The 17,446-nt window shown below is 38.0% G+C and overlaps 1 protein-coding gene across 2 annotated transcripts in view; it reads left to right on the top strand.

Annotated features, from left to right (window-relative positions):
- Positions 1–17,446, top strand: part of LOC149801787 (uncharacterized) — a 52,694-nt gene that overhangs the window by 27,172 nt on the left and 8,076 nt on the right. For both annotated transcript variants that reach the window (XM_089956136.1, XM_089956135.1), the window contains 2 exons: positions 11,870–12,075; positions 15,373–15,462. In XM_089956136.1, coding sequence (XP_089812262.1) covers positions 11,870–12,075; positions 15,373–15,462 — 296 coding nt within the window. The remainder of the gene's footprint in view (positions 1–11,869; positions 12,076–15,372; positions 15,463–17,446) is intronic.

Here is a 17,446-nt window from a genome sequence, read left to right as displayed (position 1 = left end):
CTAGGCTTTCTCGTGAACTGGGAAAAGTCCGATCTCCGTCCATCTCAGCATTTTGTCCATCTGGGTATGGAGTTTCTCGCCGATCTGAATCTGGTACGGCTTCCTCGCGCTCGCGTAATCCGGATCATCGAACTCTTCGAGTCCGTTTCCAACAGGACGTGGATTTCAGCGAGAGAATTCTTGCAACTCCTCGGGTTATTCAATGCGGCGGCGGACTTGGTCCCACTTGGCCGTCTTTTTATGCGTCCCTTACAAATGATGCTACTGGCACAATGGCGCCCCTTTTCAGGTCTCCTCAATCAAACAATAATGATCACGCCCGAGATACGATCGTTCCTGTGTCAATGGCACAATCCCGGTTGGCTGTCCACGGGGATTCCTCTGGAGATGCCCCAAGCGGAGATAACGGTATGTACCGACGCCAGTACCTACGGTTGGGGTGCCCACCTGTTGCCGGACTTCGCTACAGTCAGCGGCACGTGGGAGCCAGGGGAGAGGCCTCTCCACATCAACCTTTTAGAAATGAGGGCTATGATCAATGCCTTTCATTTCTGGAAGGATCAACTCTCAGGAAAAACTGTCCTCATTATGTCAGACAACTCTATGGTGGTGACTTACCTCCTCAAACAAGGGGGGCACCAAATCACCAGACCTGTGCATTCTGATCTGGCAGTTTCTACGTTGGTGCGACAACCTCCACATCAGCGTACAAATCAGACACATTCCCGGCAGACTCAATGTCTTGGCCGACACTCCATCAAGGAAAGGTCAAGTCATTCACATGGAATGGTCACTCCATCAATCAGTCTTTCTTCGGATTTGCACACTTTGGGGGTGTCCGATGATCGATCTTTTTGCGACAAGGTGGAATCACAAGTTGCCCACCTTTGTCTCTCTGGTTCCAGACCCAGAGGCTTGGGCCGTGGACACTCTGTCAATCAGCTGGGAGGGGTTGTGGGTATTCGCCTACCCTCCCACAGTTTTGGTACCGAAAATAATCCAGAGGTTAAGGGGTCAGAACTGTCGGATGATTCTGATTGCCCCTCTCAGATGGAACAAGTCCTGGGTCACCGATCTACTCGATCTAGCGATAGATCTACCCAGGAAGATTCCAACCAGCCTAAATCTTCTCAAACAACCGTGGTCACAGGTGTTCCACCCCTGCCCGGACCGTCTTCTTCTTCACGCTTAAGGCTCTTGTCCGGGCAGCCTTGCGAGATGAACAATTTAAACCTTCGATTGTGGAGAGAATCTCAAGAGCAAGAAGGCCCTCCACTCTGAAGGCTTACGAGGGAAAGTGGTGTGTTTTCAGGGACTGGTGCCATATCAATAACATCGTCCCTTTGAGTGTCTCAATCCCTCAACTGGCCGACTTTTTTCTCTGGCTTTTCGAGGAGAAACAGTTGGCCCCAATTACTATCAAAGGCTTCCGCTCCATGATATCAGACACATTCCACCATCATGGTAGATGTGATATTGGACATAACAAAGATCTATTAGATCTTTTAGCCAATTTTGATTCCAATCGACCAAACTCCCTCACCCTGTTTCCAAAATGGAATCTGTCCTGGGTTTTAACATGGCTCAATTCAGACAAATTTGAACCTTTAGCCCACACTTCATTAAAGCTACTATCATACAAAACATGTTTCTTGATAGCCTTAGCTTCAGCATGCAGGGTGAGCGAGTTACATGCCCTTTCCAGTGACCCGAACTTTCTTCAGTCCAGATCAGATGGTTCGGTGGTCCTCCTGACCCAACCAGGCTTTGTAGCCAAAAATAGGTTATCATCCATTGGCAATCAAAGAATCATCATTCGCTCGCTCTCTTCCATAGATAAGTCAAGAGCAGCAGCCATGCAAGAACCTGTTCGTGCACTCAAGCACTATTTAAAATGCACAGAGGCGTGTCGGGACACACGTAAACGCCTCTTTCTTCCGGTCAAAGCTGGTAAATGGGATATCACCCCTCAAGCCCTTGCTTCATGGCTGAAGTGGGTTATACGCTCAGTGTACTCTGAGGTCTCACAAGATCAGAGTCGCCTTATGAAGATTACGGCTCATGAGATTAGAGCAATCTTGGCGAGCTTGGCATTCGAATGCAATGTTTTGATCCGAGATATAATAGAAGCTGTTGGCTGGCATGCAGAGTCAATCTTCTTCAGTTTTTATCTCAGAGATTTGGCTTCGCAGAGGCAAACCTTAAATCTGGTAGGTCCGGTGTCGGCAGCCCAGATGACCACCAGACCCATTTAAAACAATCAGCACAGCCTATCAGCTTCGCTGGATTCGCCAGTGAAATTTCGTAGGTAAGAAGATTTCAATAACTATCTTCTTAACCGTATATAGGGGTCACATATAACGGGACCCTAGGCTGTGTTGCTGATGAAATTAGGAGAACGGGTTATCGTTCAAATGGGGAATCCAGCCATCATTCCCTAGAAGGTACCTGGAGTGGAGGTAGGATGCTCAGCATTCCCTCCTCCTATTACTTATTCTCCTAACGTTAATGTGATCGGGGAACGTATTTGAAGGAGAAAGCAAATTTTTAGTAAATTGTGTTTCTCTGAGAATACTTACCCGATCACATTACTTAAAAACCCTCCCAACCACCCAGCTATGCGAGCATCCTCGTATGATATATATCGCTCAGCTTAAAAAACTAGTGACACCTGGCAGTGGCAAGGGGAGGTAAGGGGCAAGAGTTATTGCCCTTTGGTCTATATGAGATAGACTGAAAAGACGACTTTTAGTCTTTTAGTAGGGCTGGATTCGAGAGGTAGCAGGCTTATATCCCTAACGTTAATGTGATCGGGTAAGTATTCTCGGAGAAACACAATTTACTAAAAATTTGCTTTCTCCAATAGCACTCTCAGCAAAAATTTTCATACATACTGGAATTCTGGCATGTAATGTATAGATTATACTTTTTATGCCCAAATTACACTTTTTTGCCACTTACAATGGCAATAATTTCACTTCTCAGGGGGTTGGCATGTATGATGCTTTACGTTTCATCAGTAGCACTCTTTGCACAGTTCATCATCCAGTGTCTCACCAGTTGTACGCTGATGACACCCAAATATACAAATCTTGCCACCCAACTGAAGTTGATGCTACCATCCAAGGTGTAGAGAGGTGCATTTCTGATGTGAAATCATGGATGACATGTAACAAGCAGCAGATGAATGATGATAAAACTGAGGCCATTCTGATCACAACAAAAGACTTTCTCATTCATATCCTTTACCTCAAACAATTATTATCAGCAACGCCAACATTAAATTCACACAATCAGTACGAAACCTAGGTGTTACTCTGGACAGTACTCTCACATTGCAACAACATGTCATGAACATATGCAAGGCTGCATATCTTGAGCTGAGACGCATCAGCTCAATTCGCAAATATCTTTCAGTTGATGCCACTAAAACACTTGTGTTCGTTAGTACTTTCAAGACTGGACTATTGTAACTCAATTCTGTCTGGTTCATCTCAATATCTACTCCAGAAACTTCAAAAAGTTCAAAACACAGCTGCTCGGATCATACTTAGAGTACCACGATCAGAACACACCTCCCCGCTGCTCTGTACCCTACACTGGCTATCCATTCGATCCAGAATCAAACACAAAATTTGTTCTCTGTGCTACGTTTCACTGTCGGACTCCAACCTCACCCATGTGTACACACCAGCAAGATACTTACGCTCCTCTTCTGACAATCGTATACCCATTATTCCCACTATGAAAACAAAGTCATGTGGACAGCGTTCTTTTGCATACCAGGGCCCAGCAATGTGGAATGAATTGCCCACTGAACTTAGACACAAAGACACAGTGATCACATTCAAGAGGGCTCTCAAAACTCACTTATTTCGACTGCAAGAACAAACTTAAAGACCTAATAATGTTTCCTACCTGAAATATTCTCAGCATGTTTTTTATTTTTTAATGTTTTTCTAGTTTCATGGTGTTTGTTTCTGTAGTAATATTATTATATGTTTTTTATTTTATAGGTGTTGTCTGATGGTGTAAAGCGCTTAGAGCTTCTAAAGATTAGGCGCTATATAAAGTCCTCATTATTATTATTGTTATTATTATTATTATTATTATTATTATTTGAGAAGCTATCATCCATATAATGTTATGGTGTTTGCATCAGTAGGTACTGAGGCAGACTTTTTTGCAAAGGCCAACATTATGACAATAGTTTAAAATGACTTTTGATACCTAATTAATTTGTATTTGGGCCAGTGTGTCACCCTTAAATATCTATTGTTCTCCCATTTTTTTAATAGGAAGGGAAAGATCCTCCTCTTTAAAAAGTCTTGGATTTGGTACTTTGCTATCGTATTTGGCATATTGTGTCAACTGTGTGCTTAAGGAATTATTGTTTGTCTAAATTTTATGCTCTTAATTTCAGTCGTCTTATAAACATACATTGCCATAAACTATGACACATGCACGCATGCTCAAACACATGCACACACAGACGCACACACAGTTCATCTATGACAGTGCATTCTCTTTCCCTATCCAATTATGCTGAAGTGTGTGTGTGTGTGTGTGAATTGGATTTTCAACATAGCCTTAACAATTTTTCAGTCATATTACTATGATGTGCGCATTGTGGCAGTTAATAGTGAGGCCTAGTACTGGGGCATCATGCTGCAGACATGGAGCATCATATTCCACCCAGTCACATTATCCTGACATCAGGCCTACAAGTCCTTATACTAACCTCTTAATGCTGAGCACCTAGTGAGGCAGCTGTTAGTACCATTTTTATACGTCTTTGGTATGACTTGGCTGGGGTTTGAACCTGTGACCTCCCACACCTGAAGTGGATACTCTAACCACTTGGCCACCAGAGCGGTCTCATGCTGAAGAAAGAACTTGTGTAATCCACAAAATTCAATGGTGACAAGGCACCAGGCATGAATGATGTTAAAATCAGACAAAAATCATGTGTTATGCTGGTTTTAGCCACCGCATCTCTTCGTCAAACCATGCTGCATTAGAGATGCAAGCTTAGAAAAGGTGTTTTTTGTGAGTTTTAGATGAGAAAAGGAGTGAGTGCTTATTAAGGCAGGTAGAGCAACTACACTGACTAGCCTTCACAAATCCCCAACATTTTTAATGCATATTACAGTCTCCCCCACCATAACCTGGGTTCTTAATTAACACTAATGTTAGGTCATTGATTTTTGCTGATGGATCACTAAAACCCTGCTATCACATGCACTGGAGCAGCAAAAATTTCCACCTGTGTTATCATAACAGTTAATAAGTATGTTGGATGCATCAGATAAAATTTGAGATGCCATATTTTTTCATGGTTAATTGATCTGTTTATTGTGTGGTTTTGAATGTCTACCAACAGCCTGCAATTGACAAGTTACAGTAAATTGCCTGTGTAAGAAGTGTACAGGTGTTCTTCCACGCAGTTTACCTAGGTTGATTATTGTAAAAGCATTTTTAACACATGAGAAACTAGCCTAGTGTACTTGCTCCAAAACTGATTTCAAAAGTTTGAAAATTTTGTGTTCGTAATTCAAGGAATGACCCAGAAATATACTGAAAAACGTTTTAAAATTTATGTTGACAAACATTCAGTACTTTGAAAAACATTTTAAACTTTATGTTGACAAACATTCAGAGCTTTGTGCAGTCCACATCATTGATGAAACCAACACCAGAATTGGTGGAGCAAGTTTGTCCTTTGGCAGATTATGCACAAAGGCCTGGCATTGCAGAGGTATCAGTCATTTTGTTACTGACCATGTTGTTTGCACAGACAATAAGGCAAGAAGCTCTATCATCTTCACATGAGCTGCCAGAGGAAAGTGTTGATGAAATGATGACAGGACAGGGTCCCAGACACAGGTTCTCACATGGGCAGACATTCCATGCATCCACATGGAGGAGAATTACAAAGGCAGGGCAGAAGTGCAAGCAGCATAAATCTCTGAAATGCAGCACATATTGATCAGTCTAACCCAAGTGGCGTATCCTGTCAAGTGTGCCACAGACAGTTAAGAGCACAGAAACCAAACCAGTTAGTGACGTCAAGGTCATCTTCGAACTTGAAGGATGAACAACCAGCATTGTGTGGTGAAAGTTGGAAATATGTGGAAGCTTCTGCAAGGTGTGTGGCCACCACCAAAAGGTCAGAAATTAGATGATGATGAAAAAGAAACCATGATCATAAACACTTTCTGATTTGCTTATTTGGAAAAATAGGAAAATTTGGGGAATTTCATTTGTTGATTGGTGTAAAAACTTTGTTCCTGGAATCATGCTAACGATGGTGCTCCTTAACATACCAGGCATTGAGGATCATAACCCAAGAGATGTCATCAAGTTATAGCAGATTGTCACCATTTTGATTCAGGACCAAATTGGTATCATGATTAGTCTTCTGGTTTAAACCCTTTGTTGATAAGACTTTCTATTTTGGAGGAGTTGCAGTAAAAAAGATTCAAGATAGATTCTATCTTGGCAGGATTGGTATGAAGTCAGCAGCATTTTCATTTAGTATCCTAATTAGTCTTCTAGTGAAAACCCAATGCTAGTATGACTTTTCATCTCGGAGGAGAGGGTCTCGCTCAGTGTCTCTATGAGTAGGGGAGTAGCTAATCTTGCATTATGTGGCTATTGTTAGAGTAGCTAATTTTGCATAATGTTGCTATTGTTAGAGTAACTAATCTTGCATAATGTGTCTATTGTTAGAGAAGTAGCAAATCTTGCATCATGTGGATATTGATAGTGGTGTAGCTAATTCTACATAATGTGGCTGTTGTTAGAGGAGTCACTAATCACATGATTCGGCATTTGTTAGAGGAGTAGCTAATTTTGCATAATGAGGCTTTTGTTAGAGGAGTAGCTAAACTTGCATAATGTGGCTATTGTTAGAGTAGCTAATCTTGCATTATGTGGCTATTGTTAGTGGAGTAGCTAATCTTGCATAATGTGGCTATTGTTAGAGAAGTAGTAAATCTTGCATAATGTGGCTATTGATAGGGGAGTAGTTAATCCTACATAATGTGGCTGTTGTTAGAGGAGTCACTAATCACATGATTTGGCTATTGTTAGAGGAGTAGGTAATCTTGCATAATGTGGCTATTGTTAGAGTAGCTAATCTTGCATTATGTGGCTATTGTTAGAGTAGCTAATTTTGCATAATGTTGCTATTGTTAGAGTAACTAATCTTGCATGATGTGTCTATTGTTAGAGAAGTAGCAAATCTTGCATCATGTGGATATTGATAGTGGTGTAGCTAATTCTACATAATGTGGCTGTTGTTAGAGGAGTCACTAATCACATGATTCGGCATTTGTTAGAGGAGTAGCTAATTTTGCATAATGAGGCTTTTGTTAGAGGAGTAGCTAAACTTGCATAATGTGGCTATTGTTAGAGTAGCTAATCTTGCATTATGTGGCTATTGTTAGAGTAGCTAATTTTGCATAATGTTGCTATTGTTAGAGTAACTAATCTTGCATAATGTGTCTATTGTTAGAGAAGTAGCAAATCTTGCATCATGTGGATATTGATAGTGGTGTAGCTAATTCTACATAATGTGGCTGTTGTTAGAGGAGTCACTAATCACATGATTCGGCATTTGTTAGAGGAGTAGCTAATTTTGCATAATGAGGCTTTTGTTAGAGGAGTAGCTAAACTTGCATAATGTGGCTATTGTTAGAGTAGCTAATCTTGCATTATGTGGCTATTGTTAGAGTAGCTAATTTTGCATAATGTTGCTATTGTTAGAGTAACTAATCTTGCATGATGTGTCTATTGTTAGAGAAGTAGCAAATCTTGCATCATGTGGATATTGATAGTGGTGTAGCTAATTCTACATAATGTGGCTGTTGTTAGAGGAGTCACTAATCACATGATTCGGCATTTGTTAGAGGAGTAGCTAATTTTGCATAATGAGGCTTTTGTTAGAGGAGTAGCTAAACTTGCATAATGTGGCTATTGTTAGAGTAGCTAATCTTGCATTATGTGGCTATTGTTAGTGGAGTAGCTAATCTTGCATAATGTGGCTATTGTTAGAGAAGTAGTAAATCTTGCATAATGTGGCTATTGATAGGGGAGTAGTTAATCCTACATAATGTGGCTGTTGTTAGAGGAGTCACTAATCACATGATTTGGCTATTGTTAGAGGAGTAGGTAATCTTGCATAATCAGGCTATTATTAGAAGAGTAGCTAATCTTGCATAATGTGGCTCTTGTTAGTGGAGTAGCTAATCTTGTATAATGTAGCTGTTGTTAGAGTAGCTAATTTTGCATAATGTGGCTATTGTTAGAGGAGTAGCTAATCTTGCATGATGTGGCTATTGTTAGAGGAATAGCTAATCATACATAATGTGGCTGTTGTTAGAGTAGCTAATATTGCATAATGTGTGTATTGTTAGAGTAGCTAATCTTGCATAATGTGTCTTTTGTTAGAGTAGCTATCTTGCATAATGTGGCTGTTAGAGGAGTTGCTAATCTCACATGATGTGGCTATTGTTAGGGAAATAGCTAGCTAATCCTGCATAATGTGGCCATTGTTAGAGTAGTCATTAATCTTTCATGATGTTGCTTTTGTTAGAGGAGTAGCTAATCCTGCATAATGTGGCTATTGTTAAAGAAGTAGCTATTGCATAATGTGGCTATTGTTAGAGTAGCTATTCTTGCATAATGCAACTATTGTTAGAGTAGCTAATCTTGCATAATGTAGCTATTGTTAGAGTAGCTAATCTTGCATAATGTAGCTATTGTTAGAGAAGTAGCAAATCTTTCATAATGTGGATATTGATAGGGGTGTAGCTAATCCTACATAATGTGGTTATTTTTAGACGCGTTGCTAATCTTGCATGATGTGGCTATTGTAAGTTGATTAACTAATCGTGCATAATGTGACTATTATAAGAGAAGTTGTTAATCTTGCATGATGTGGCTATTGTTAGAGATGTAGCAAATCTTGCGTAATGTGGCTATTGATAGAGGAGTAGCTAATCCTGCATAATGTTGCTATTGTTAGAGAAGTTAATCATACTCTGGCTATTGTTAGAGGAGTAGCTACTCTTGCATGATGTGGCTATTGTTAGAGAAGTTAATCATACTGTGGCTAGTGCCAAAGGAGTAGCTAATCTTGCATGATGTGGCTATTGCTACAGGAGTAGCTAATCTTGCATAATGTGGCTATTGTTTGGAGAAAACACTAGCCATCCAGAGACTTATGGATCTAGAGCTGATGATGAATGATAGATTCTGATTCAGAAAATAAAGATATGAACTTGAAACTTTTAATGAATGAATCTTGTTTGTGAAATACAATGTTGTAATAAAGATATGAACTTGAAACTTTTAATGAATGAATCTTGTTTGTGAAATACAATGTTGTAATAAAGATATGAACTTGAAACTTTTAATGAATTAATCTTGTTTGTGAAATACAATGTTGTAATAAAGATATGAACTTGAAACTTTTAATGAATGAATCTTGTTTGTGAAATACAATGTTGTAATAAAGATATGAACTTGAAACTTTTAATGAATGAATCCACCTGAAGACTTCTTATGGTGTCTATTTGGTTCTGAATAAAAATGGTGTTGAAATGACATCTCATATGACTACCATAGTCACCATCTTGAAAATTTTGAATTAGCTACTCCAGAATTTATGGTGATAGCAACATAGGGTTTAGGTTTCCACCTTAAGACTTCTTATGATATAAAATTGGTCATAAATGAAAACTGTGTCCTGCAGACATCCAATAATATCGCCACAATGAACGTACTGAAAATCTTGTCAATAATTTTCCAGAAAGGATGGTCATATTGGCATGGTGTTTTCATCAAACTTCTTCTAGCAGTATCTGATTTGTCTTAAATGAAAATGTACTGATTTTATATCCGGTATGGCTGTCACAGTGAAGACATTACCGCTCAAAAATATACAGAGTTGGTTTCAACACACAGCAGTTAAAAAAAAGAAATAGATATTATCTTGAATTTATTTTTGGAGAGTACAGTGTCAATCCCTTTGAGGGACTTTTGTTTTGTGATGCACAGTATTTATGTATGTATACTTGTAGCACATAGAATTTCTGTTTTATCTATGCAGATATATTTGTTCCACATAGGAGAGTCACAGTGGCTTAATGGATAGCAGGCCAGACTTGTAAATGAAAAGGTTTAGGTTCAAATCCTAACTTCAGACCAGCTTGGGTCAGCTGCCATGGTGTGTCCTTGGGAAAGGCACTATGCTGCAACTGCCTCGGCACTAAATAACCTACTTGTGTTGCTGTGCCGTAAACACCAAGTCCATCCAAGCATTGTAGCATTTAGAATTTCGATACATCTTTTCAAATATGTTTGTTGTACATCAGATTTTGATTTATCTATTAAAATATGTATGTATAGTTGAACCTGTCAATAGCAACCACCCATGGGAAAAAGCCAAACTGGTCTTTGTACAAAGATGACATAAGTTTACAGGTTCAGTTTTTAGATTTGGATTTTGAACAAATACCATGCACCAAATCCCATTATTATTGTCATTGTCACCAGATTAAGTTTAGAGCATTACTGAACACAATTATAAAATACATGTATATATTGTTCTCAGAGTTATCATCCACACAAGATTATTGTATCCTGCTCACCTTAAATTCATCCTATGAATTTGGTATCACCATTAACAAAAGTGAAACAGAGGATTGACTACATTCAGCCAATATGTATAACTAGGCTTAATGATACTGTTCACACTTAAAACAATATATGGATTAACCAGTTGCACAGCTCAAGGAGATCAAAAGATAGTCTACTTTTTTGAGAGGCCAGTGATGAATAGGCAGTGAAAAGAAGCCTAATGGGACTGCTCTTAGTAACACGTAAACCAAAATTTCACCTGATATCACAGCAAGTTTTGTAAGCATTGAATGACCCCTGCTCCTAATGAAAAAGAATGTAGCTCATATCTCTCCACATAGAAAAACTCTTTTGGTCAGCGATAACTTTAATTGATATAAAATAAATGAATATATTAAACTATAGCTTCACAATGGCACAAAAGGTGACTGTCATTATTTCTGTAACAACATGAATACTTTATCCACAATCCAGTAATACATTTACTTCAAACCTCTTCTCTAATTTAAGCACTTTACATATATAAGCATTTGACATTGACACCTTTGAGTTAGACTGATAGTGTGACTTGAGTACATTGAACACAAGTGATGTACAAAATGTTCTCACATTGATTCACATGATGTGCCCTTTATCTAAACAATGCCTTCCTACTGAAACATAAGTTAAATTTGCATACATGGAGTGGCCACATTCATTATGCTTCATTGACCACACAAAGCACTGATAAATCATGATTTTGTTAGGAAACACCAAACAATGCAGGTGACCATTATACACATTACTTTTATATAGGAAAATTAGAATGGCTGTTAAGATTCAATGACAACTATATAGAGATGACCATTCAGACATGTTTGTTAGCATGTATATATTCAGGTAGATATAATGGATGGATGGATGGATACATACGTATGTCTACCTGTGTAATCATCAATCTTTTGTTGTTCCACATTTACACCTGTGGTGGAGCCCTGGGTGGCTGAGTGGTTTAAGATGCTCATTTTTGCACCTCAGTCTGCATGGGTTCATGTCTTTGCTTGACCAGCATGGGTATGTGAGAAAGTTTGCCAGTTGTTTCCCCTGGGTCAATGGTTCTTAAAGGGGTTTCCGGGTTCTTCCTCCATTAAATATACTGGCCACTATGTATAGTCTATCTGTTCTGAAAAATGGCACTAAACCCACAAAACTAAACTCACATCTGTGTTAATTTATTTTTCAGACACTCCTCCAGGGACTAGTGATGAGCACCTCACAGTCGTCAAAATTTTGAAGAGTACAAATCCAGATGGAGCTGTGATTGTGACAACACCTCAGCAGATTGCACTGGCAACCATACGGAAGGAGATCAACTTTTGCCAGAAAATGGGGCTTCCTATCATTGGTCTGTTGGAAAACATGAGTAGCTTTGTGTGTCCATGCTGTGAAGTAAGTAGCAGCTTAACAGAAATTTGTACTTTATTTATTTGGGCGACACTTGAGGAAGTTGGTGGAGTTGTCCATATGTTCGTCCTTCTGACTGGATGTCTCTGTCTATCCATCATCTGTTTAGTTTCTCTAAGATAACTTGACTGGTAATTGTTTGATTTTAACCTAAGTTGGTATGCAGCATTATATTGATTGGGTTTGATTATCAGTGTTCAATATCGTCATTTAAAGGAGTTGATTGCCTGCTTTTGTTTCCGTGGCTTTTCTTTAGAAAGGATTTTTCCACTAAATTATTTACAGTTATGCTTGTGATTGCATGTTCACCTGACTTTGGTTTCCACTGCATAACTTTACCAAAGTTTATCTGATTTCAATCAAATTTGATTATGTTTCTTGTATTGCTATTACCCTGATTAAGTTTAATTTCCAGTGTTTCATGACAGGAGTTACACCATCAGATTACACAGCCTTGTTTTTTTTTGACCAACCAAATTTATTTATGTCTTCATATTGATAATACCATGAATTAGTTTGATTTAGATTTCCAGTGTTCTGCATGATTACCAGGAGTTTATGTCCCCAAGGGATGTTGGATTTTAACCAAAATTTTATATCTGGCTTTACCCTGATGTTGTATGATTTTGATTTCCCAGCATTCCATGACATCTTTTGCAGATGCAATGGTCCCAGATTGTGTGCACTCAAGACCTTGGTTTCCACATGTTGCTTTAACAAGGATTGTTAGATTTCTTTCAGCTTTATAATGATAAGACCTTCAAGTGTTTGATTTCCATTGTTGCAGAACATCAGTCAAAGAGTTGTGGCCCCTATTTAGCTTACCTGTATGAAATAGAGGAGGGCAGTTATACCATTGATGGTGTTACTGTCTGTGAATATTAAAGCATATGCAGAATTTTATGTACAAACTCAGTCATTCTTTCTTCCTGGTACTAGTTTGGAGTACTAACTTTATATATACATGTGCTGTATTTGTGCATTCCTGGTCATGATTTTGCATTTAGCTCAATGACCGCATAGGTTTTTTGCACCCTGTATACATGCCTTCCTAATTTAATACACAACTTGGTGGCTGAAGAAATTTATGCTATAATGTCATTTTGAAGAATTCTGCCAATCAGTATGACTCGGCTATTACCTGTTCAGAGGTACTGGAGAGCCTGTCAAATGTTGTTGAGGATAGTCTTATACGTGAACTGCAAAATTCATCATTTGGCAGATGAAAGCACTGACATAGTCAACAATAAACGCCTTGTCATATATGCTCAGATTATGTCTGATGACATGAAACCGTCAACAAGATTTTTTACAACTGTAGAATGTTCAGATGCTTCTGGCAAGGGAATTGCTTTATACAACTAATATTTTCATTGTGTATTTAAACAATATGATTATTTTTTAAAAGCTACTGAAAACTGGTCATTGGCTTGAATGAAACTCAGGTTTGGATTTTGACTCACTGTTTTTTGCCTTGATGAGTCAACCGACTTACATGAAGCCATTTGTAGATAAAACACTGCACTTGTAGGAGTTAGTGACATATTCATTGATATGAATTTTCTTGATTGCTATTTTCATAGTACTGAAAATGTTGCTTGGAAACAAATTTTAACAAGATATATATGACTTTAATTAAACTTCATTTGGGGGCCCAAAGTGGCCGAGTGGTCTAAAGCGCTCTTCGTTACGGATCACTGCCATCTCACCTCTGTCTGCAGCGGTTCAAGTCTAAGATTCAGCCAATGTGAGTATGTGAGAAAGCTTGCCAGTAGCTTCTCGTGGGTCAGTGGTTCTTTCTGGGGTTTTCCCGGGTTCTTCCTCCACCATTAATACTGGCCTCCATATATAGCCTATTGTGTACTGAAAAATGGCGTTAAACCCCACAACAACAACAACAACAAAATAAAAATAAACTTCACTTAATTTCGTGATGTTGATTCCAATTTCCAGGTACTATCCATTATTTTGCAAGATATAATGAACAATATATAATGGTTTCAATTACAAATTTTGATTGCAATCTTCTTCATATTCAACAAATGCTGTCTAATTTTTGGGGTATTTTCTAGTCTATAAAAAATGGGATTCATTCATGACCCCACAAGATAAGCAGGTATACGAGTTATCAGGGTGTGAGTTGTCAAGGGAGTGGCATATATAGCTCCCTGTAAGTATTATAATGAGGGAGTACTATATCATGCACTTCATTATCAGGCAGTCTCATTGTAAACTGTGTAATACTCTGACTTCCAACAGCAACATTATAATGAGGGAGAACTATATCATGTATTTCATTGTAAGGCAACATCTCTATAAACTTTATAATACTCTATGACTTCCAATGACAAAATTATAATGAGGGAGTACTGTATCGTGTATTTCATTGTAAGGCAATATCTCTAAACTGTATAATACTCTATGACTTGCATGGACAGCATTATAATGAGGGGGTACTGTATCATTTATTTCATTGTAAGGCAGTATCTCTATAAACTTTGTAATACTCTAATGTGCATGGACAACATTATGATGAGGGAGTACTTTATCATGTCTTTTCTTGTAAGGCAATATCTCTATAAACTATAATGCTTAGTGACTTCCAATGACAACATTATAATGAGGGAGTACTGTATCATGTATTGTAATAATACCTCCATAAACTGTGTAATACTCTATGACTTGCATTTACATCATTATAATGAGGGAGTACTGTATCATTTATTTTATTGTAAGGCAATATCTCTATAAGCTGTGTAATACTCTGATTTGCATGGACATTATAATAATGGAATACTGTATCATGTATTTCATTGTAAGGCAATATCTCTATAAACTTTGTAATATTCTGACATGCATGGAGAACATTATAATGAGGGAGTACTGTATCATGTATTTCATTTTAAAGCGATATCTCTATAAACTGTATAATACTCTATGACTTGCATGGACAACATTTTAAAGACAGTAATCTACTACTCATAAATTATTTTTGCCTTCATATTTGAAATGTTTTAAACATTGGTTCTGGTAAGAATTCAGTGAGACTTTTTACTTAACATTGTATATGAAGAATTTTTGACAAGATATTGGATCAGTTTCACAATATCACTTCATCTTAAAAGAATATTTAATGGTGATTACTGAATGAATTTTCTTCACTTTTTGGAGAAGTCATTTTTATATCCATTTGAATTCAGCACAAGGGAGATTATCCATTGCAGCAGTGGATATCATTTCAAACTTTGTTCTAGGATCTGAATCAGGTTTATTACTTTCCAGGAGGTCAGTGAAATTTTCTCATCAGCTGGTGTAGAGGAACTTGCAAATGAGTATGGGATAACTTTTCTTGGAGCATTGCCTTTTGACCCAGTAAGTATTACCATTTACACAAGACAAGTCCATCTACAGACTGCATAGATCCATATCTAAGATTGAATAATGCACTGGCAGATTTGGGTCTATAAAGCTAAGTAGTAATCAGTGGAACAGTAATATAGACCCTGATCTGCCAGTGTTTTATACAAGGGTGTGGTCTTTGTTCTTTGCAGTTGGACTTTGAAGCAAGTATATACAGTAAATATGCAATTAATCTTGCATTCAGGTATCTGAAACCATGTAGTTTTAATAAATTTAATGTTTTCCAAGTGTTTGCAAGGATTTACATTTTCCAGGGTTGTCTTTACTCATATATCTCATTTCATAAATCTTTATCTGAATGAAAATGTTGGTAGTGCATTGTTTTAGGATGCATTTGTTCTTTCAACATCATAAATTTCAATGTGATGCTATTAAAGTAAGTTGATTTACAAAGTTTTCTTTTGCTACCTAAATACCTGATTACTTCATTTTGTGTGGTACAAAATTGTTATATTTTAAAGAGTGGCAAAGCCATGAGTAAAAAAATATGTCATTTTATGTGCCACAAGATGAAATATATTTATTATTGATGAAGGCTAAGCAAAAAAAATTGTTTAATACCAAACTTGCTCATGAATTGAAGCTTAGAAGATTAAACTCGCAATTAAGCTCTCCACCTTCTTCATAAGCTCACCTCATTTCAGTCATATTTTCCCTTTTTTTGATCCAATTGAACTATGCATCATACCAGTCTTTTAGCATTGTTGACAGAATAGTTCAGGGGATATAACGAGTCTTTTAACATGGCTGACATGTACTTACAGTCCTAAGCATAGCTACTTGTATGCTGATACACATCTGCCTATTGTACTTACAGTCCTAGGCAATGATACTTGTATGCTGATACACATCTGCCTATTGTACTTACAGTGCTAGGCAATGATACTTGTATGCTGATACACACCTGCCTATTGTATTTACAGTCCTTGGCATGGCTACTTGTATACTGATACACATCTGCCTATTGTATTTACAGTCCTTGGCATGGCTACTTGTATACCGATACACATCTGCCTATTGTACTTAACAGTCCTAGGCATGGCTACTTGTATGGTGATACATACCTGCCTATTGTACTTGCATGCTGATACACATCTGCCTATTGTACTTGTATGCTGTTACACATCTGTCTATTGTACTTACAGTCCTAGGCATAGTTACTTATAGTCCTATGCATGGCTATTTGTATGATGATACACATTTGCCTATTGTACTTACAGTCCTAGGCATTGCTACTTCTATGCTGATACACATCTGCCTATTGTACTTGTATGCTGATACACGTCTGCCTATTGTATTTACAGTCCTAGGCATGGCTACTTGTATGCTGATACACATCTCCCTATTGTATGTACAGTCTTAGGCATAGCTACTTGTACGCTGGTACACATCTGCCTATTGTACTTGTATGCTGATAAACATCTGCCTATTGTATTTACAGTCCTAGGCATAGCTACTTGTATTCTGATACACATCTGCCTATTGTACTTACAGTCCTTGGCATAGCTACTTGTATGCTGATACACACCTGCCTATTGTACTTGTATGCTGATACACATCTACCTATTGTATTTACAGTCCTAGGCATGGCTACTTGTATGCTGATACACATCTGCCTATTGTATTTACAGTCATAGGCATAGCTACTTGTATGCTGATACACATCTGTCTATTGTATTTACAGTCTAAGGCATGGCTACTTGTTTGCTAATACGCAACTGCCTATTGTATTTACAGTCCTAGGCATAGCTACTTGTATGCTGATACACATCTGCCTGATTATATACAGTCCGAGGCATAGATACTTGTATGCCAATGCACATCTGCCTATCTTATATAAAGTCATAGGCATAGATACTTGTATGACGATACACATCTGCCTATTTTATATACAGTTCTAGGCACAGCTACATGTGTTCTGATATACATCTACCTG

Source organism: Sinohyriopsis cumingii, chromosome 4, assembly GCF_028554795.1.
Source record: "Sinohyriopsis cumingii isolate HCF-2022 chromosome 4, ASM2855479v2, whole genome shotgun sequence".
Lineage (NCBI taxonomy): Eukaryota > Metazoa > Mollusca > Bivalvia > Unionida > Unionidae > Sinohyriopsis > Sinohyriopsis cumingii.
Note: the sequence above shows the minus strand (reverse complement) of the source record. Positions and strands in the feature narration are given on the sequence as shown.